Source organism: Littorina saxatilis, linkage group LG15 (assembly GCF_037325665.1).
Source record: "Littorina saxatilis isolate snail1 linkage group LG15, US_GU_Lsax_2.0, whole genome shotgun sequence".
Taxonomy (NCBI): domain Eukaryota; kingdom Metazoa; phylum Mollusca; class Gastropoda; order Littorinimorpha; family Littorinidae; genus Littorina; species Littorina saxatilis.
Genome location: NC_090259.1, coordinates 41,197,301 through 41,220,853, shown reverse-complemented (window position 1 = coordinate 41,220,853; position 23,553 = coordinate 41,197,301). Strand labels below are relative to the sequence as shown.

General features: G+C 41.0%; 1 protein-coding gene across 3 annotated transcripts in view; it reads left to right on the top strand.

Moving 5' to 3' along the window:
• LOC138949331 (uncharacterized) overlaps positions 1–23,553 on the top strand; it is a 617,348-nt gene that overhangs the window by 518,380 nt on the left and 75,415 nt on the right. For all 3 annotated transcript variants that reach the window (XM_070321116.1, XM_070321117.1, XM_070321115.1), the window contains 3 exons: positions 2,970–3,050; positions 3,307–3,387; positions 14,352–14,432. In XM_070321116.1, coding sequence (XP_070177217.1) covers positions 2,970–3,050; positions 3,307–3,387; positions 14,352–14,432 — 243 coding nt within the window. The remainder of the gene's footprint in view (positions 1–2,969; positions 3,051–3,306; positions 3,388–14,351; positions 14,433–23,553) is intronic.

The following is a 23,553-nucleotide window of genomic DNA, read 5'->3' as shown; positions in this document are numbered from 1 at the left end:
GTCTTGGTGCTGCTTGAGCCAATCTCATTCATGGTCTTGTTTCATAAGATAACGAAGCGGAGCAGAAACAGAGGAGAGGTTGGGCACAAACTTGCCAAGGTAGTTAACCATACCAAGAAATCGTTCTAGGTCTTTGCGACATGACGGCGTTGGCATTTGCTGTATGGCTGCAATCTTTGAGTCGTCAGGTTTGAGTCCTTTTCCTGTGATGGTGTGACCAACAAAATTCACCTCATTCACTCTGAGTGTGCATTTTGACAGTTTCAGTTTCACACCAACTTGTCTGGCTCTTTCCAGCACCGTCTTCAACCGTGAGTCATGCTCCTCCGTCGTCTTGCCAGCAATCAGCATCTCATCCATGTATGTTTCAACACCAGGAATGTTCTCAAAAGCTTGATGAAAACGTTTGGCGAAAACTTCTGCTGATGAATTCAGCCCGAAAGGTAGTCTCAGAAACCTGAACCTGCCGAAAGGTGTGTTGAAAGTGGTGAGGTCAGCACTCTGTTTGTCAAGTTTGATTTGCCAAAATGCTGAGCTTGCGTCTACTACACTGAACACACTGTTTCCACACAACCTGCTCCCTATTTCTTCGATGGTAGGGAGCTGATAATGTTCCCTACGTATAGCCTTGTTGAGGTCTCTTGGATCAAGACACAATCTCAGGCCACCCCCTTTTTTCAACAATGACTAAAGAGTTCACCCAGTCTGTAGGGTAATCGACTTTCTCAATCACTCCTTCTTTCAGCATGCGCTGTAGTTCTTTCTGGAGATCATCGCGGAGAGCTGCTGGCACTTTTCTTGAAGCATGGACAACGGGACGAACTGAGTGATCAGTTGAGATGGTGTACTCATCCTCCATGCAGCCAAGACCTTTGAAAACATCGGCATACATGGAGAGCAAGGTGTCATCTTCTATCATGTCCACTCTCTGCACGAGACCAAGAGATACACAGGCTGACAACCCCAGGACTGCTTTGGAGTGCGTGTCCACAACTTGAAATTCAGGGGAAAGTTTCTTGGTGTTTACCACACATGTGAGTCTGCATTTACCCTTGACAGGCAAACTTTCCCCGCTGTAAGTCGACAGTTTAGCAGAGGAGTACTGAAGAGGGCCATGCTGCAGTCTGCGGTACAAACTCATGGGAAGAACGTTGACCTGTGCCCCAGTGTCAAGTGTAAATGTGATGCGATGCTTTCCAATGGTGATGGTAGACTTCCACTCTTTCACCGCATTCTCATCGCAGGATTGTTCCACTGTGCCAACAACAGAAAAGTTCTGACTGTCGTCCTCTTCAACGGCTTGCACTGCGGCTGATTGGCAGACGCTTGCGAAATGGTTTTTCTTTTTACACTTATTGCACACTTGACCATAGGCTGGACATTTCCGTCGCTGATGAATTTTGCCACAGTACCTACCGTTGACAGGTGTTGCTTCAGATCTGCTTGCTGCTGCTTCACTTGGTTTCTCTTTGTTTCTGTGTTTAACGGCATTCACAGAAGTGCTTTGCTCTTCGTTCATTAGCTTCAGTTGAACTTCTGTTGCTTCTGCTGCTCGACATATGTCCTCTGCTTTCTTCAGTGTGAGATCAGCTTCTCTCAAAAGTCTCCCACGAACCTGATCACTCAAAATACCACCCACTAATCTGTCTTTGATCAATGAGTCTTTGAGTTGCCCAAATTCACATGACTTCGCCTTGAGCTTTAAATCAGTCAAGAATACATCAAATGTTTCACCAGCTTTTTGATTTCGAGTGAAAAACACATGCCTCTCAATTGTGACATTTTTTCTTGGCTCACAGTATTGCTCAAATTTTTGTAGCATGCATGCATATGTATGGAAATCATTCGCACTGTTCTCCACATTCACCTTCAGCCCATTGGAAAGTGTGATACACTTCCACTGCTTCCGGTCCTACCACGTGTAAGAATGTCATGCTCTGTACCTTTCTCTGCTTCGTGTCGAGGCCACTCGCTGCTCGATAGATTTCAAACATTCGTTTGAAACGCTTCCAATGCTCTGCCACATTTCCTTGCAGCTGCAGTGGTTGTGGTGGGTCTGGACGATCCATTTTTCTGACACTATGTTAAAGACAAACTTCACTCAGACGCCAGCATGTGGTCTGCTTCCATCTTTTATTCAGCTAAAGTTCTCCTCCCCTTTCATAGCATTCAAGGATAGGCCATTTACTGATAACGGTCAAAGGGAGGTAATCTACAACTGCCACAATACCTACATAAAGAAGGTCAGGGTCATTACCCCTTAAAAAGGTGATGACATATATTTTATTGGACGCAGAGGGGTATTTGCTGTTGGACTAAGTTCCAAAAGATGAGACAGTAACCGGTGAATTATATTTCATACTTTCGAGTCAACTAAGATAGTATATCAAGGTAAAGCACAGAGGAACGCTCCGGAAAGGGATGTTGCTCGTTAAAAATAACGACCCTGACCAAAAGTCCTTGGTTTCCATGGAAACAAATCATTAATGCGGCTTGGAGATCGTTAACCATCCGCTGTATTCGCCAGATTTGGCACCCTTAAACGATATTATGTTTGAAACCATGAGGAAGTACCCCAGGGTTGAGCACTACGAAACGGACAATGACGCCAAGACTGCTTTTGAGGACTTCCAACGGTTGCAATACAAAGGCATCTGCAGCAACGGCAATGAGGATCGAGGCACAGATGGAACAAGTGTGTGGAGGTCCGGAGGGACAATGTTGAAATGTAAACTTGTTCTAGACTCGTAATTAAGTCAACTCCTTCCTGGTCGGGCCCGAGACTTTTCACTTGACCCTCGTATAACCACTTACATATACGTTTATGTCCATTGCGAGTTAGAATTAGATTAGAATTGATCTCAATGAATTTAAACTTTGATGTGTGTGTGTGTGTGTGTGTGTGTGTATGTGTGTGTGTGTGTGTGTGTGTGTGTGTGTGTGTGTGTGTGTGTGTGTGTGTTTTTAAGGCATTGGCCCAGGCAAAGACTGCAGAAATGACACTTCCGGCTGCAACTTCGGAACATTCTGCGACCGCACTGGATTGTGCCGTGAGTGTTAAACGAATACAATGGACACATAATTATTTTGTTTCAGTGCTGTTGTTGGGCCAGTCATGCGAGGGAAGAAGTTCATGGTTTTAGTGTTGTTGTTTAAAATCTGTCAGTTCTGTTGTTGGGCCTGTCGTCCGAGGGAAGAAGTTCATGGTTTTTGTGTTGTAGTTTATCATGTTTTAGTGCTGTTGTTGGGCCAGTCATCCGAGGGAAGAAATTCATAATGTTAGTGTTGTTGTTTATCATGTTTCAGTGCTGACGGTGGGCCAGTCGTGCTTGGACAGAAAGCAGGCCTTCTGCAGCACGGGCCTGTTATGTGAGGGAGACGTCTGTAGTGAGTGGTGTTGTCTTCTCTGCCTCACACCATCTAGCTCTGTCTTCATTGCCTCGCACCATCTAGCTCTGTCTTCAATACCACACACCATCTAGCTCTGTTTTCACTACTATACACCATCTAGCTCTGTCTTCACTACCACACACCATCTAGCTCTGTCTTCACTACCATACACCATCTAGCTCTCTCTTCACTGCCTGTCATCATTTAGCTCTGTCTTCACTGCCAAATGCTATCTAGCTGTGTCTTCACTGCATCACACCATCTAGCTCTGTGTGAGCTGGTGACTGAGCGACAGTTACGGTACACATGTACTTTTGCGCATCCGTGAACTCGAGAACTCATGGTACCTCTGTGCTATCGAGGATTCAAACCTGTACTATCGGGGATCCACTAAGGTTTTCAAGACTGTGTTTTGTCTGTATTGAAATGGTCTGGCGGAAGAGCCGATTCTTTAATTTGCATAGGTAAAATGACAATTTTTTTGTGCCTAACACCCCACTGGGTTGAGTTTGTTTTGACTTTGTGACGTAGGATCACGTGATGTTGTAGGCTGGGGCCGCTCTATTCGCTGGTGTTTGTTGAACAAAACAGACGTGTTGTCTAGTGGGCTGACATTTCTGCAGCGCTGTTTTGCGTGGCGTGTCGCGTGCGGGGTAAAACAGCAATGTGTATTTTCTGTGACGGAGTGGGCGGAATGTGCGACGGGGTTCAGTTAGATTTTGTAGATGGGGTTTTGTGGATTGGTTTTTGTAGATGGGATTTAGTAGATTGAGGATTGTTTAGGGTTAGAATAGAGTTTAGAGTGAGGATTTAGGGTATTTGTTTGTTTTGTTGTGTACTAATTCTAGAGTGTGAATCTAGAATGTATTTTGGAGAGCAGTTTTAAAGTGAAGTTTGTTTTGTTTTGATCTATTTTTGGAGAGGGGATTTAACAAATATTTTTGGAAGTATTGTTCCGGATGTTAGTTCGGTTCGGTGACCTGGTTGGTCGGATTCTTCTCTAGATTAGGGTCTCTGTATTGTTATTGTTTATTTGTGTGTCTTTTTTGTGAAAAAGTTTAGAAGATTGGAAGAAGTTTTTATTGGATGTAAACCCTCCATTTTCCCCACATTTTCCCTACAACACCGTTTATTTATTAAAGGAAAAGTCCAAGGTTTAGGGTCACTTTTGATATGTTGACACTCTTAATTCATTAACCACAATTGCGTGTGTAAAAATGAACACAGTAGCCCTAAAAATATACTTTGACACGTTTTTTGGCTGTTCTGCATCGTTCCACCGCGCGCGCAGTCTTGGCTCATGACCTTGTGCACATACGTGTGTTACGTCACAAAGCTGGAAGAACAAACATGGCCGGCTGCAGCAGCGAGGAAGACAAGTGGAGTACGGACCGGTTTTCAGCCAGCCTTGGGTTTTACCGTATCAGTTTGAGCCTCTTCGTTGTCAAAATGCTGGTGAGGCTAGACCACAAGGAACTGTTCGCAACAGAGCCAGCTTAATCAGCAATACGAAATGGTATGTGATTCTCTTTCTTGTGATGTTTACACACTAGTCCGCTAGATCTAAGTCAAGTGTGTTTTTCACAGATCAATTGCTGTGCGTCCACATATCTGTAAGCATGTGAAGATTATGGTATTTTTTCAGGCTTCGTGGTATTTTGTTTTCCCCATCTCAAATCAAGGATTTCGTCCTATGACTGTTTAGGAACAAACAAACACAAACATAAAAGGCAGTTCCTTCCCTTTTTTGTGTTTCCCCTCCATATTCTTTTCAAACCTTGTTCGTTCCGTGTTGCGTCTGCTTTTTGTTGCCTTTTGTGTTTGTTTGTTCCCGATGAAGTTTACATCAGCGAAAATTCGTACTGTCTTGTGCTGTTCTTGTATCGGTGAGTACAGATATCTTTTGTTTGTTAATTTTGCGCAGCTTAGATAAGTTAGAATAAATGCTTCCACAGTGATGTTCTGCTTCCACAGTGATGTTCACACACGACTATCATCTGTCAATTCTTAGGAATTCTTCACTTACACAACAAAACATGTAGACAGCAAGCAACATTGCGCAAAGCCTTTTTCTTGCAGACACAACTGTGTCAGTAAATAATAAATATTTCTTAGATAAGTGTTGCGAAACGTTCAAAGGGAAATAAACACCTTTTGTTTTTGTAAACGAGCAGACATAATTTATGATCTCAAATTAGATCTAAAATCATACGATTTTCTTAGCAGTGGCGAAACGCTGATGGTGTGATATTGCGAGCCGTTTTGGAAGGAAATCAGAACTGTCCGGGCAAACATGTTTACAGCAGTTCCAACTTTCTGTTCATTATTTTTTTCTGGTTCGCAATATCAGACAGTCACACTACAAGATAGTGCGTAGATGATACTAGATCGGTATTCTAAAACACCACGAACAGACAGGACGTTGCTTCTATTTAACTGTAGTCACAAAACCTCAGTCCCATTGAAAATGTGTGGTACGTGCCGAAAAGCGACACTGTGACTGTGAGATGCACTCAGTGGGACCCTGAATCTACCTAGTCGGGTTATTGACTCTCACTTCATGAATGTTCAAACTGTTAATGCTACTGTTCGTGTTGTTTCTGTGATTCACTGCAAGTTCTGTGTATACCTAAGAATCTCAAGGTCAGTTTCCTGCTATGATAACAGAGTGACATGTGTATATTGCTTCAGGTGTCAGTGCAGTAACTCCAAGAGGAATCTAAATTCGAATGTTTGGAAAACCTGGATGAGGAGATAAACAGCCTCACAGAACATCCCACTGCCTTGAAACTACTATGCGTACAAACAGGAATAGGGGAGACTCAACATGAGTAAGTTATAACACAAAACAGAAGATTTCCATTATGATATATTTACTTTATCTAAAACTGACAACAATGTGTCCAGTTTTTACAATAACGAAAATATCACATGGGGTAAAAACAAACAACATATATCATTAAAACTATAAGAACAAACATAATTCTGATTGCTAGCAAATTAATGAAAAAAATATAAAATCAACTGCAAATGGGAAGCGCTAAAATGTGTGTGCACTGGAATCAATGCAAATGAACACCCAGAGACTTTTCCAAAAAATGTATTTACAAATCTGTATACAAATTTGATCTACGTACGAGCTTTTTCCTTGCTCCAATGTGTGTAACTTCTGACCATACAGCATTAACAGAAATCATCTTTGTAATGCTCTCCATGGCATAGATTCTCAAAATCATTGTTTTTGTTTGTAGGTAACATACCTTAATTGATATACATTGGCACTAACTAGTCTGAGGAAAGCACATGTATATTTTCAAACATGTCAGGTATATTTTCTTTAGTTCTAAACACATTTTCAGAAAAATATACACATCTGTATTTTCGATTCAGAAAATGATAAAGAAATACAGTGCAATCATTTTTGGCTCACGAAGTGTAGCCTATGCGATCGTAACTTTGTCTGTCTGTGCGTGCGTGCGTATGTGCGTATGTGCGTATGTGCGTGCGTGCGTGTGTATGTCTGTGGTAGAAACTTTAACATTTCGTCATTTGAAGACGTCACATTATGGCGTAAGAGGGTTAGACGTCACGCGAAGGAATGTCTCGGTCATTGTTATTTTGAGCGGGCCGAGACTATTTGGCAGTCGTGTCTGTAAGTAGGCTACATGCAGACAGACAGATCTAGATCTAGTGTCTCTCTTTCTTGCACAGTGTCACCAATGCTTACTGTGTGTGTGTGTGTATGTGTGACGGAGTGATTGAGTTTGTGTTACTGTTTGTCGATTTCTTACGTGAGCCTTGAAGGCTTCGCCTCTTGTTGATATTCTATAATTAAAACTTCCATTTTAATTGCAATTTTGAGAATTTTAATGAACAAACTCATTAATCAACTTTAAGTTTTACACTTTTAAGCTGAAATATAATTCCATAGTCCAGACTGGGTCAAAGATTCCTTGAACAAAATTTCTTTCAATGTGATTGAAAAATGAGGTCACCACAAGGCATTTATAAAAAATAAAAATAAAAACGGAAAAGAAATGTGTGGGGATATCTTCTGGAAGAATTGAAAATTAAATGCGAAGTTGCATGAAGCTCTTTTCGGTGTTTTTGCGGATACGTTTTACGAATGCATATCAGCAAAGTTTTGTTTCATACATGTATACGTACATGTATATATATATAGATATATATATATATATATATATATATATATATATATATATATATATATATATATATATATATATATATATATATATATACATATACATACATACACCATCATCCTCATCTCGATTCTCAGTCTATCTGAAAACAAGGGAAGATGTGCCAGAAAGTATAAAAAATCACACAGTTCTTCAAAAGCTATGCATGGTACAATCAGCTTGAATTTGAAAACCTGCCCTGCATCACACAGACACAGTATGTCTTGTGACTCTATCCACCCTCACCAATCAAACACGTGCACGTTTTCTCTGGTTCGAATGTCTGAAAAGCTCAAACTAAGCTGCTGTTTTATTCTTTCTTGCTTTGCAGGAAATACAGATACGTCCCTTACAGGCAGCTGGTCTGCTAGCGAGTGGGGTTTCTCGGCAGAAGCATCAGGGTACCCTTCCCAGCCTGTGCAGTCGAAACATCAGGAATATTTCCCAAACGGATGAAGAGTGGGGTTCAAATTCCCTGAGCTACAGCAAGCTGAAACATACTTCTACCAATCGTGTGATTGCGTTGAACTATTATCTTTAGCTGAACAGCTTCCTTAGTATCTTTAGTTGAACAGCTACCTGCATGGTAGGGAAATGATACTGGGCTGTCACGTGGTCCGGTACATGTTCCAGATGTTTGTGTACTCCCGGCCGCATCAGCTAGTCCACGAGCCGGTCAGCACAGCCTGTGTATTGTCTGATTGTGGGATGCATGAAACATGTTTTTTCGAAAGTAACTCGCGATCTGCACATATTTTAACATGTGAATAAGAACAGTCAAAAGTATACCGAATTTATGCCAGACTTTCTTCTTCTTAATTATTTCTTCATAAAGACTACTGGAAATAAACAAAATGTTCCCCCCCCCTCCCCCATCCCACCCCACCAAGGCCTTAGAACACATTTGTTTTATATTTAGGTCGGCTTCTTGTCATTTGTACTGTAGTACGTCTTGCCACCCGTGCTGTCATTGCCACCAGGTATATCAACAATCAAACTATATCAGATCTGCAAAGGCTTTTACACAGAAAAAACCCATCTCCCGACTTGAACATATACCAGGAATTAACATCCTGACTGCTTCTTGGAGCTGGCATTTGTTTTTAAGGAATGAATTACACGTGTATCGTTTTAGAAATCAATTCATACAAATCTACAGTCGCACAGAAAGTACCCAGATTGTGGATATCTGGTATTTGTCAAAATGGAAGGATGGTCATATCCCATGTAAAGGCCTGGTAAGATTTGAGTTTGTGAACCTAATCGTTTACACGATAAGGGCCGTGTATTTAAACGGACGCCTTTATGCGTGGATGACAAATACCTAGCACAGAAAAGCACGAGTTGAGATGGTGAGCTCAATCGTTTACACGTGAAGGGCTGTGTATTTAAGAGGACGCCTCCATGCCTGGATGAGAAATACACTAATAATACAGGGAATATATGTTAGTTATTTTAAAGGACATGCTCAGTTGGTAGAGCACTGAACTTGTGATCCCTAAGGTCGCAGGTTCGACTGGGCCGGTGTAACTCGAGAAAATTACTCCCACGAGATTTTTTACTCCGGAGTAAAAATTTCGTACGAAAATGTTACTCCCTTTACTGACGAAAAAAGCACTCCCCCATTACACGAGAAAATTACTCCCCACGACAGGTGAGTTCCGAGTAAACATTTTGTACACAAATGTTACTCCCCTGACGAATAAAAAACTAATAAATTATTTCACCCTAACACGAGCAATTTAACTTCCCATGCCAGGTGTACGAAATGTATACTCCCTTGTCCCCTGTTAGTCTTGGTGGTGGAAGGGGTGGAGGGAGGGTAGCGCGACATTCGTTTGCGCGAGATCACATAATTATTGGCATTATCCCTTCGCCCGCATCCCATTTTCGCGTACGAGATTTTTACTGGAAGTAAAATAAATGGGGAGTACAAATTTCGTGGAGGGAGTAATTTTTTCGTGCCTTGGGGGAGTTCTTTTCTCGTACTAAATTTCATACGAAAATTTTACTCCGGAGTACATTTTTCGTGGATTTAAACATTTCGTGTTACACCGGGACCGACACGGGTCAACTTTATGTGCAGACCCAGAGACGGTAGCCGTGTAACCACAGTGGAGGGCCCCAAAGGGGGGGGGGGGTATCATCACAATCACAGGAAGAGAAATTTTAGCTTTCACGATCACAGTTACCTTGACTTTTGTTTTCACGATCTTGACGAATAGAGGATCATAGAGTGATACAGCTGTGAAAAATGTACGTTGAAAATAAAATGCTTTGCAATAATGCCCATCACGATCACGAACACAAATTACGATCACGATCACGAGACTTGATTTTTTTGTCATCACGGATCACGGGCAAAGTCCCATCACGATCACAGAAATGGAAATTTCGGCAATCACGGTCGCAGTAAGGTAAAAAAAACGCCAATCACGATCACGATTTTAAACCCTTTGGGGCCCTCACAGTGGCACGTAACAGACCTCGGCCCGGTCGTTATGCCATAAGTGCAGATGGCTGATACCACCTAAAACACGCATACACTTGTGTATCTCATCAAAATCCGTGAGGGCATACAACTCGAATGATCATATAACCCATATCTTATCCTTACAAGGGGAAACATTTAGCCTGAAGGACATGAAGCATTCTCTATTTGTTTTAAAACTTGGTACCGCCTTTCTGTGCGAATGTAGATTGTGTATGAATCTATTTGTAAACGCCACACGTGTAATTCATTCCTAACAAAATTAATTGTAGATCCAAAAAGCAGTCAGGGTGTTGATTTTTGGTATGTGTTCAAGGCAAGTCGAGAGATAATTTTTCCTGTGTAATCTGAGCCTTGGCAGATCTGATATAGTGAGCATACGTGTTTTGAGGAAGGACTGTGCATCTAAGCCTGTATAGACAGTTCGATTGTTGAGAATGCCTGGTGGCAGGGACAGTATGGGTGGCATCAGGCGCAGATGACAACGTACAGACCGACCTTGAAAGGGGGAAACATTTTGTTCATTTCAAGTAGTCTTTATGAAGAAATATTTATCAAGAAAAAAAGTGTGGCCTTAAGTAAATACAAATTAAATTCGCTATACGTTTGACAAACTATAGGAAGGAAAATGTGTAGATCGCGATATATTTTCTAAAAAACCCAAATACTTCAGGCAAATCCAAAAACAAAGAGACTGCCAACGTTCCAAAATTCAGAATAAAAAAACAAGAAAGATAAGTTGTTGGAACGTTTTTTTATTGACAAAACAATACGTTACAGTCACAGATATTTCGACCCAGCCTCGCTTGTGTCTTCTCCCCAAGCGGTAGCACCTTTTGCGAGCACCTTTTGCGAGCACCTTTTGCGAGCACCTTTTCAAGTTCAACGCATTCCTTCTGGTGAGATTGTCCGCTGTTCGTCACCACGGAGTTTCGATGGCTCGTCGACTGTACCAGCCTCGCGCAATACTGCCGTGTCCGGACGTATAGTACTTGTATGAATGGAAAACACTGCCAGTGGCCACATAATTAATTTCAGATGAAACACCAACTTGTGCTGCAGAAAAATGGCGAAATCCGTGTCCAGAAAGTGCCCGACACTTTGAAATCTGCACGTGTGTGCTGCACAAACCTCTTCCATTTCCACAAGAGACTCGGATTGTTATGAGGGCACATGTGCTATGTAAAGCTTGGGGACACTGAGGAGTTGTTGCAGATTGCGGCTGCACTCCACCGAGACATTCTTTTCGGGCATACAGTGGTGACTTTTCTGTATGGAAATCACGCTGGTAGAATCAACACAAAAACTTGTGACGTCACAGTGAACCTTACGTCACAGTGAACCAAAAACCACGTGACCACACCTTGACCCCAGCTGGCTTGTCTTGGTTAGCCCCGCACAAGTAAATCTTCAACTACAACAACAACAATTTTTTTTCAATTTTTAAAATATTTTTCCTGAGATGTTTGTAACATTTGGCATTCGATTTTCAAGTTTTTGGAGCTACTTCAAAACCTTGGACTTTTCCTTCAAGGATATTTCTATAGCGCATACCTAACAGCACTATGCGCTTTACAATATCACTAGGTATAAGCACACGCAGACATACTCTGATTAAATAGAACTTAGCCTAGCAAGACATAATAAGAACACTAATCATTTGAGTTCATACAAATATAGAGAATTAAATTAAATACTGGACAAACGATTATAATAAGCTCAAGGCCTACACCAACTGCAATGGGCTATTTCAAATACAAAATTTAGTTAACTATAAAAGGCAGTGCATAAAACTCCATAATCCTAAGAGGGTCGAACAAATAAGAAACATAAGACTATTTTACTATTATTACTTCGTAAAAAATAATAAACATGGAATACAAAGCTGTAATTGTTAACAACAAATTTAAAAAGGTTTTCATGCCATATTGCACAACACATTTTGACACACACCCAACCTCACACAAGCGCACATACACACTTACACACACACACACAGACACACACACACAGACACACACACACACACACACACACACACACACACAAACACACACTAACACACACAGAGTAAATTCTACAAATATTTAAATACATACAAAGAATTAAGTTTGGAAATAAAAGAACCTGGTACTATAACCGGTGTCATTTGTTTTGACTGTTTGAGTTTATATAGAGAAAAAGGGACACTCGGCTACATTTGGCACTAGGTTACATCTGTCTACACTGCCACACATCATCTAGCTCTGTCTTCACTGCCACTCCCTAGCTAGCCCTGTCTTCACTGCCATACATCATCTAGTTCTTTCTTCACAACCTCACACCATTTAGCTGTCTTCACTGTCTCACACCATTTAGGTATATTTTTACTGCCACACATCATCTAGCTCTTTCTTCACAACCTCACACCATTTAGCTGTCTTCACTGTCTCACACCATTTAGGTATATTTTTACTGCCACACATCATCTAGCTCTTTCTTCACAACCTCACACCATTTAACTCTGTCTTCACTGTCTCACACCATTTAGGTATATTTTTACTGCCACACATCATCTAGCTCTTTCTTCACAACCTCACACCATTTAGCTGTCTTCACTGCCTCACACCATCTAGCTCTGTCTTCACCGCCACTCCCTATCTAGAGCTATCAGTCTTTTTCCCTGACACCAATTTGTAAATTATTTTCCACTACCGACACCAATTCAAAAAGTCTCTTTCGGTAATTTTCCTTCTTCCCGAACAATATTCTAATTCCTATTTCGCTTAAAATATGGGTAAGTACCCTTGAGAGAAATATGCAACTGTAAAAGAAAAAATTCTAAGATGGCTGACAATTTGGGCAGGGGTTCAGGGCCTGTTGACTCACCTGAGTAGTTGGTGAGTATTAAGCCAGCTACTAACTACAGCCGAACCACGCCGAACTATTTCGGCGAACGTTCGGCGACGTCATCAAATCAGGGGATTCCCCTATTTTTGGGTTGCAGCGCGCGGTACGGTTTGCAGTTCGCCGATACAATCCTGCAAACGTTCGGTGCGTCATCGGCGAACTGACTTTTCATTGGTTGAATATTTTTGGTATCTCCATCCTTGAAGAGTGACGATACTGACGGCTACAACGATGTCAACGGAGTCTTGTCACGTGATATTTCTTGATCATATGACCGGTATCGCCGATACATTTCACCGCTAGTTAGTACACCGAACCAGGCACGAACGTTCGGCGACCTAGTTCGGCTGACTGACTATTAGGGTTTAACGTCCTCTTAGACCAACTGGTCTATATTGGGACAAGTATTGGTAATACGCTGAAAATATGGTGTGATACTTTGATTCGAACAAGCCCGCTGTGGCTGTCTTCTTCGACACACCAGCATTGGGTTTGTCTCGTCAAAGTATCGAAATACGATCATGATAATCAGAGACGAGAGATGATGCATGCGTGTCTTCGTGTTTTCCATGCCCTGAGACTTTCGCTGTGAACGTGGGATCTTTTTCGTGCGCATGTGTGCACACGGGGGTGTTCGGACACCGAAGAGAGTCTGCATAAAGTTGACTCCGAGAAATAAATCTCTCGCCGAACGTGGGGATCGAACCCACGCTGATAGTGACCAACTGGCTACAAAGCCAGCGCGCTACCAACTGAGCTACGTCCCCGCCCCTAGTTCGGATTAGCGGGCTTTAGGATTTATATGTGTCCTTGTATGAATGGCCGGCCGGCCGTCCGTCTATCCGTGGACAAAAAACTTAACGTTGAGGGTATGTCGGATGTTTTTCAAATTAGACCACTGCACACTTTTAGGGTTTGAAAATAATACGTGTCAGGGCCAAAAACTGGGATCCCAATCGATCGCAGCCACTGGGCCTGGGATTCTTTTTGTTTCAAGTGATAGACTGGATTTATATTGGTCGATTTCGATGAACTCAGTCATTCGCCCAGTACTAAAAAGGTGTATTTTCTAACCATCCCACCCTGAATAAATGTACATATTTAATGGTTGATGGTGTGTGTGTGTGTTAGTGACTTTAAGTCTCCGTGTGTGTGAATGAGTGTATGTGCGCCTTGAGTCGCCTGTTGGTGAGATATGTGCGCGTTACAAATATTCGTATTATTATTATTATTATTATTAAACACGCGCACAATCACACACACAGGCAAACCCACACACAATCACACACACACACACACACACACACACACACACACACACAACACACACACACACACAAACACACTGACAGATGAACGATGTCTTCTATGTTCAGAAATGTCCCTAAACATAGACTGTAAAGACGACCCAGACCTCTGCACGACCGGTACCGTGTGCGGTGTCAACAAAAAGTGCAGTGAGTATATTATCATAATCTCTGTCCCATTTTCATAGCAAGCACAAACTGTGTCACACCTTACTGTTAGAATACACATGTTTTACCATTTTTAGTGCACCGTGTCTCTTATTGGGCAAACCAGCACAGATTTTTATGACCAACTTTATGTGTCATGTCAAATATGCAGTTGTTAGCAAATAATGACAGACATGTTGACAAAATGGATATGAACATAAATCAGCAATGCTGCGTTTTTGACTAAAGACGTGTGCCTGCTGCCCTGCGTAACACACAAACAGATTAAAAATAGACAGTCAAATAGAGAAAAAAAAAATTTCAACATCAAAACTGCATCTGCACGAAGCATCCTTTGTTAGATATGTTTTAAACAAATCGCCATTTAAATCAAACATAAATGAATGCTAACTTGCATAAAACGTATTGAGTACAGTGAGAAGTCTATTATCTAGAAGTATTTATCTACTATCACCAGCAGTCGACACGCGGTGATACATATGCCCTTTGACCTTTCCTGTGGGATATCCCGTACTAAAAATAGAATACGGGATTAAAGGAAAGCTGTCGAGTCAAGGGCACTCACGCACTTTATTCGATGTTCAATACACGACTCAAAACCTTTGGAATAAATCAAAAAGAACAAACTACAAGAATATAGAGTTCAGAAAAGAAGAACAAAAAGTAAAAAAAATCATGTTTTACGAAAGTCTTTGGGGATTCGAACCCGAGACCGCCGGCATTGGAGGCAAACGTTTTACCACCCCACAACAAGGCCGCTTACCCTAAAAGCATGAAAACTAAGACTTAAACTGCCAACATAACTGCCACGTGCCCGGTGTAGCAGCCTATTTTGACACAGCCCTGTTTGACCGGGAGGTCATTCTGGGCTAGTCTATTTTGACCGGGAGGTCATTCTGGGCTAGTCAGTGTTGACCCCCCCCCCCCCTAGTCAATTTTGACCCCCCTTCAAACTTTAAGAATGAGTACATTAAGACCTTTAGAAACAGTATTTATGCATAAATGTATACAACTACGTATATCTAAGGTTTGACCTCCCGGTCAAAATCAGAATGAACCCCCGGTCAAAACTGACTAGGCCAGTCAGTTTTGACCCCCCCCCCCCCCCTTCAAACTTCAAGAATAAGTACTTAAAGACCTTTTAAAACGAATTGAATGTAAATATGGACAATATTTGTTTCAAAATGATATTGGAAAAAAATCGAAACAAAACGTTAACACTTTTTTTCTACAAAAAAAAAGTTTCGACGCTTCCCTTAAAACTTCAAGAATAAGTACATTAGGACTTCAGATGACGAAATGTATGCATATATGTATGCATCTATGTATCTCAACAGGTTTGGAGGATGTGTCATACCTCCCAGTCAAAATCAGCTAGCCCAGAATGACCCCCCGGTCAAAACTGACTAGGTCAGTCAGTTTTGACCCCGGCCCCCCATTCAAACTTCAAGAATGAGTACTTTATAATAATAATAATAATAATAATAATAATAATAATAATAATAATAATAATAATAATAATAATAATAAATGAGCATTTATATAGCGCAACATCATAACTTTACAATTATGCTCTTTGCGCTTGACACATTTAAAATTAAAACACAGTTATACAAGCATTTACATCTACATTCATAGTCAACAACGCTTAATTAAAAGCATACACCATCAAACATACATTACAAAAGATTCTTCCACTAACTAAGTAATAAAAACATGAATAAAATAGGTAGTAAAAAACAAGGAAATACCAGCTGAATAGGCCTACCCTTAACCAAACAGAACATGTTATCAACAATGCTGAAAACAGTCCTAGATGTTTATATATGTCGTATCCATTCTGTACAATTTGCGCATTATGTACAATGAGCAGCATATCTTGCACATTGTATACAATGAGCAAAACTTGTTGCTCATTGTATACAATGAGCAAAACTGTTGCCCATTGTATACAATGAGCAAGACCATAAAGTTGCACATTGTATACAATGTGCACCGAGTGAGCAAGATTGTTGAATGACGTTCAAGCTACACTGATATATGAATCATAGTGAATGGTTGAATGGAATATGTGAGTAAAGTGTTCAAATAACGATGTTTGTTATGATTGTTTAAGCATTGTTTTAATTCTCATTTCGCTAAAACTATACAGTGCATTAGGAATTTAATTAGCTCTCATTAGCTGACGTTGGAGAGCGGAGTGGCGCAGTGGTTAGAGCGCTTGCCTCTCACGCTGGAGGTCGTGGTTCGTCCCCCACTCGGGGACAAATACAAATACCCGATTTTTCCGAGCGCTCTCCAGTCCACCCAGCTGGAAATGGGTACCTGACCCTATTCAGGGCCGGGGAAGGCAAAGGCAGCGCGGGAGAGGAGATGGGCACCGCCCTCATAAAAAGCTGGCCCCCAGAAAAGTGGAGATCTCTAACATCTCTCTCCCCTACGACCAGATGGTTGTGGGAATACCTTTACCTTTACCTTTTTAGCTGACGTTGTTGTTTCTATCTCTTACTTTTAGCATGACATGAAAATGTGAGCGTTATTATGAACGAATGTTATGTGTGTGTGTGCGTGTGTTGAAACAACATTAATTGTTGTATTTGTTTTTATTGTTTAATTAAAAGGGCAGTCAACAGGTTGCTGTCGTTTCATGTTTTCGGGCCAAAAAGAGATTGCTTACTCTTTACTCTTTACTCTAGGTAAATGTAACAAAAAATATATTTTTAAAAAATAAAAGATTTTTAATATTTTTTTGAAAAAAAAATTGTTTTGGATTTTTCGTTCCATTCTTTTTCTTATCACATGCACGCCAGTTCAAAACGCCGAAAGCAACAAAAAAAAACGCATGCATATTGGTCAAATTTGAAGCGAGTTACGGCCGTTTTAAAATAAAAAATATGACGTCATTCTACTTCCACTACAAAGTTAAATGTTATTTCCAGCCAAACTAACAGCGCTATCGATGTGCGGTTTCACTAAAGTGGTTCCTATGCATCAAAGAATTTTTTAAAACAAAGTTGTTTTTAGCTGTTTTCTGCCCCTTTAATTTACAATAATTAAATTCTTAATACACTGTTTAGTTTTAGCGAAATGAGAATTAAAACAATGCTTAAACATAACAAACATCGTTATTTGAACACTTTACCATTCACTATGATTCATATATCAGTGTAGCTTGAACGTTTTTAGCTGTTTTCTGCCCCTTTCATTTACAATAATTAAATTCTTAATACACTGTTTAGTTTTAGCGAAATGAGAATTAAAACAATGCTTAAACATAACAAACATCGTTATTTGAACACTTTACTCACATATTCCATTCAACCATTCACTATGATTCATATATCAGTGTAGCTTGAACGCCATTCAACAATCTTGCTCACTCGGTGCACATTGTATACAATGTGCAACTTTATGGTCTTGCTCATTGTATACAATGGGCAACAGTTTTGCTCATTGTCTACAATGAGCAAAACGTGTTGCTCATTGTATACAATGAGCACGATATGCTGCTCATTGTACATAATGCGCAAATTGTACAGAATGGATACGACATATACATTATCACTAAAACAACAAATACACTACATGTAGCCTACTGATGGACTGAGAAAACAAAATCAGGGGTTGTATTTCTTGAAGAGGTGCGTTTTAAGTGCTCGTTTGAATGCTTGGGGTGACTGAGAGTGGCGGATGTGAAAGGGGAGAGAATTCCATTGTGTGGGTGCGCAGAAAGTAAAAGTGCGTTGTCCGTATGTTTTGGTTTTGGTGTGTGGAATGGTAAGGATGCGACAGTCAGAAGAGGCACGGAGTTGTCTTGCTGGAGAATAGACGGTGAGGAGTTCAGAGAAGTAAGCAGGAGACGAGCCAGAAAAGAAGTTAAAGCAGAGGGTGGACAGTTTGTAGTCAATGCGGGCTTGAATAGGTAACCAGTGCAGTGTGTGAAGAAGTGGTGTTGCGTGATCTCGTTTTCGTGCTTTGAGAATGAGGCGTGCTGCCGAGTTTTGGACTTTTTGTAGTTTATGCAGGAGGTACAGAGGACAGCCAGAGAGAAGAGAGTTGCAGTAGTCAAGTTTAGAAAGAACAAAGGCACAGACAAGAGTGTTAGTTGTTTGAGAGGAGAGTGTGTGGCGAATGGTGCTGATCTTACGAAGCTCAAAATAAGCTGCTCTACAGACTAAAGTATTATGTTTGTTAAGGGTCATGTCAGATGAAAGGGTGAATCCAAGGTTTCTAGCTGATGGTGAGAAAAGAATGTCGGTATTGCCTATTTAAACAGAAACAGGTTGGGGAGAGGGAAATGTAGTGTTCTTCTTTTTGCACAGTAAGACTTCAGTCTTATCATCATTCAGCTTAAGTTTGTTATCGACCATCCAAGATTTAACATCAGTGATGCATGTCTGAATGGTCTGGCTTTTTAAGACTTTTTAAAACGAATTAAATGTAAAGATTTAACATCAGTGATGCATGTCTGAATGGTCTGGCTTTTTAAGACTTTTTAAAACGAATTAAATGTAAATGTGGACAATATTTGGTGGAAAATGATATTGAAAAAAAAATCGAAAAAGACTTTAACTTTAATTTCTAAACAATTTTTTTTTTTTACGTTTACCTTTAAACTTCAAGAATAAGTACATTAGGACTTCAGATGACAAAATGTATCCATATATGTATGCATGTATGTAACTCAACATCGTCGCGATACAACCTTGAATGGTTGAAAACGACGTTAAACACCAAATAAAGAAAGAAAGAAAGAAAGAAAGTAACTCAACAGGTTTGGGGGGATGTGTCATTCTGGGCTAGCTTCCTGGTCAAAATCAGCTAGCCCAGAATGACCCCCCGGTGTAACAGGCCATTTTGACACATAGTCAGTTTTGACCGGGAGGTCATTCTGGGCTAGCTGATTTTGACCGGGAGGTCATTGTGAGCTAGCCAATTCCCCCCCCCCCCCCCCCCCCAGTCAGTTTTGACCTCCCCTTCAAACTTCAAGAAAAAGTACATTAGGACCTTTTAAAACGAATTGTATATGAGTTGTTCTTCAGTACTGATGACAGAAAGGGGGAACAGTGGTCAAAATTCAAATCTCTAGTTTTGTTTTTGAAATATAGCTTTTCATAAAGCAGAAATACTGTAGTATCTGATGTACATAAGAAAAAATCACTGGTTCACAGGGTTCTTACATAATCTAACTTTTAAAGCTGGTTCTTGTGTGTCTGTGTGTATGTTTGTATGATAGGACCCGAAACGGCTGCACGGACTGAGACAGGAATTGCAGAGAATGTTCTTTGCCACTCGAGTCGTGTCATAGGGTACTTTTGGAATAGCAAATTTGAAAGGATTCTTTAAAATAAAACGGCGGAAAACATATACCCTGTTAGCTATCGAGGATCCTCCCCGTCTGGGCTGTCGAAACATGGTCTTGAAGACGTTTTCAAATGGTTAACGGGGAGATACACTCGAAGCACATTTAGCGAAGTTATGTTGCCAAATCATCAAATATCAACATTTCACTACACGGATCGATGCACACAGTCGAAATAGATGTGACTTTCACACGACCGAAGACTACTTACTACAGCAGACTAGCAGACGACAAGATCTAAATATTTAGATCAGTGAGAGCAATCCGTTGAAGAACAGTTACTCCGCTTATTCGTCTTCAGTTAAGCTTATTTCCCTTGCCATAAGTTTCCTTGCAGATCTGCAGTCGCGTAGAAATGAACTAGTGTCATCGGAAGATTCTTCTCAGTCAATGATCAAAGCACAGTAAGTTCTATGCTGACAAAAGTCACTTTAGAAAAACACGACCCTTGACTTCATTTATGAGCCCAAAGGTAACACTATCGACAAGAATGTAGGCATTTGACATTAAATGAAACATTCATAGACAGTTTCCAACTCACCAGATCTGCCAAAGAGCCTTCATTTGTGAAAAAACATGATTTTAATCCGACAGGTATCGGAAACAATCTAATGACGGTACCCACCGTTAATTCAATTTTCATCTTCAGTTTCACAAAACAAAAAATGAAAAACGACTCAATTTTCAATATTTCGTTTTTCAATCTTCAATACGGTAAACAGAAAAACAGTTCACTTCCGTTTTTCAATATTTGATTTTCAATTCACAAATCAAAAAACGAAACAAGGTCTACTTCTGTTTTTCAATATTTTGTTTTTCATTCTTCAAAACGGTAAACAGCAAAACGAAACAAGGTCTACTTCCGTTTTTCAATGTTTGATTTTCAAAGCGATAATAGAAAAACAATCAACTTCCGTTTCTCAATAATGTAATATCTTTCATAGTTTTCTTGTGCAATGAACGCTCCCCGATTTCCCAACCAATCGAAGCTCGGTGTCAGTTGCGCCATAACGCGGTCGGGTCACTCTGTGCCCCGGACTACCCCGGACTACAAGAAATGTTTGGACAACAAAGACAGATCATGTGATGAAACAATCTATTGATCTGTGTTTATTTACAAAACCCAGACACACAATTTTAAGTCAAGTCAACAAGTTTATTTTCAACCACTGACCCTGACTACCCCGGACTGCCCCTGAATGCACGCACACGGACGATTGTGTGTGTGTGTGTGTGTGTGTGTGTGTGTGTGTGTGTGTGGTGTGTGTGTGTGTGTGTGTGTGTGTGTGTCTGTCTGTCTGTCTGTGCGTGTGTGTGAGTGTGTGTGTGTGTGTGTGTGTAGAGCGATTCAGACTAAACTACTGGACCGATCTGTATGAAATTTGACATCAGAGTTCCTGGGAATGATAGCACACGCTTTCCCTTTATATTATATTATTTGTGCCCCGGACTACCCCGAACTACCCCGGACTACCCTGGACTACCCCGGACTACAAGAAATGTTTGGACAACAAAGACAGATCATGTGATGCCACAATCTATTGATCTGTGTTTATCCCCGAGTACGCTAAAACTAGGGCTCAGCATACTTTAATTGTGTTTGTGTCTGTCTGTCTGTCTGTCTGTCTGTCTGGACTTAATATAACAGCTTATTGCTGGGAAACTATTGGGCGCAGTTCGTTCAAAAGTTCATCATGACGTCATGCCTCCCTGTAGTCTTTTTCTCTCGCGCGGTGTGTGTGTGTGTGTGTGTGTGTGTGTGTGTGTTCATTTTGTGCACATAATAATAATAATAATAATAATGGACATTTATTAATCGCCGTTTCTCACAAGAGCTCACGGCGATTTACATATTAATTTCTGCCGTGTGAGATGGAATTTTTTACACAATATATCACGCATTCACATCGGCCAGCAAACCTCAAGCCTATTAGGGCGAGCATTCACCTTTCACGGCCTTTATTCCAAGTCACACGGGTATTTGGTGGACATTTTTAGCTACATGCCTTTTTAATTTTGCCAGGAAAGACCCTTTTGTCAATCGTGGGATCTTTAACGTGCACACCCCAATGTAGTGTACACGAAGGGACCTCGGTTTTTCGTCTCATCCGAAAGACTAGCACTTGAACCCACCACCTAGGTTAGGAAAGGGGGGAGAAAATTGCGGCCTGACCCAGGCCTGAACACGCAACCTCTCGATTCCGAGCGCAAGTGCGTTACCACTCGGCCACCCAGTCCACATGTGTTAGTGTTACTGTTTGTGTGTGTGTGTGTGTGTGTGTGTGTGTGTGTGTGTGTGTGTGTGTGTGTGTGTGTGTGTGTGTGTGTGCGTGCGCGTGCATGAGTCTGTACTCGTGTGTGTGTGTGTGTGTGTGTGTGTGTGTGTGTGTGTGTGTGTGTGTGTGTGTGTGTAAGAAAGAGAGAGAGAGAGAGAGAGGGAGTGAGGGAGAGAGAGTGTGTGTGTGTGTGTGAAGAGTACTCGGGTCCAGCGCGAGCGTTTTTTTATCAAGCTGTCGAACTCACAGAATGAAACTAAACGCACTGCTTTTTTCACGGCAGTGGTTGAAAATAAACTTGTTGACTTGACTTAAAATTGTGTGTCTGGGTTTTGTAAATAAACACAGATCAATAGATTGTGGCATCACATGATCTGTCTTTGTTGTCCAAACATTTCTTGTAGTCCGGGGTAGTCCGGGGTAGTCCAGGGTAGTCCGGGGTAGTTCGGGGTAGTCCGGGGCAGAAAGAATATAATATAAAGGGAAAGCGTGTGCTATCATTCCCAGGAACTCTGATGTCAAATTTCATACAGATCGGTCCAGTAGTTTAGTCTGAATCGCTCTACACACACACACACACATACTCACACACACGCACAGACAGACAGACACACACACACACACACACACACACACACACAATCGTCCGTGTGCGTGCATTCAGGGGCAGTCCGGGGTAGTCAGGGTCAGTGGTTGAAAATAAACTTGTTGACTTGACTTAAAATTGTGTGTCTGGGTTTTGTAAATAAACACAGATCAATAGATTGTGGCATCACATGATCTGTCTTTGTTGTCCAAACATTTCTTGTAGTCCGGGGTAGTCCGGGGTAGTCCCGGCGGGGCACAAAGTGACCCGACCGCGTTATTGCGCAAATGACACCAAGCTTCGATTGGTTGGGAAAGCGGGGAGCGTTCATTGCACAAGAAAACTATGAAAGATATTACATTATTGAGAAACGGAAGTTGATTGTTTTTCTATTATCGCTTTGAAAATCAAACATTGAAAAACGGAAGTAGACTGTTTTGCTGTTTACCGTTTTGAAGAATGAAAAACTAAATATTGAAAAACGGAAGTAGACCTTGTTTCGTTTTTTGATTTGTGAATTGAAAATCAAATATTGAAAAACGGAAGTGAACTGTTTTTCTGTTTACCGTATTGAAGATTGAAAAACGAAATATTGAAAATTGAGTCGTTTTTCATTTTTTGTTTTGTGAAACTGAAGATGAAAATTGAATTAACGGTGGGTACCGTCATTCAATCTCTTGGTAACCTGCGTTTCTCCTTCCGAAGCGATGTGACGGTGCCACATTTGTTTGTTTATGGCTGTTTATCGCGAAACAACACAGTTGAAATGTGTGTGTAAAATATCATAAATGTGTGGCGTGTAATCTCCGAATCAGTTCGTTATTTGCGTTTCGATGGTAATTCAGTTAGCGTGGAGTTACTTTGAATCGAAGGCGAAGG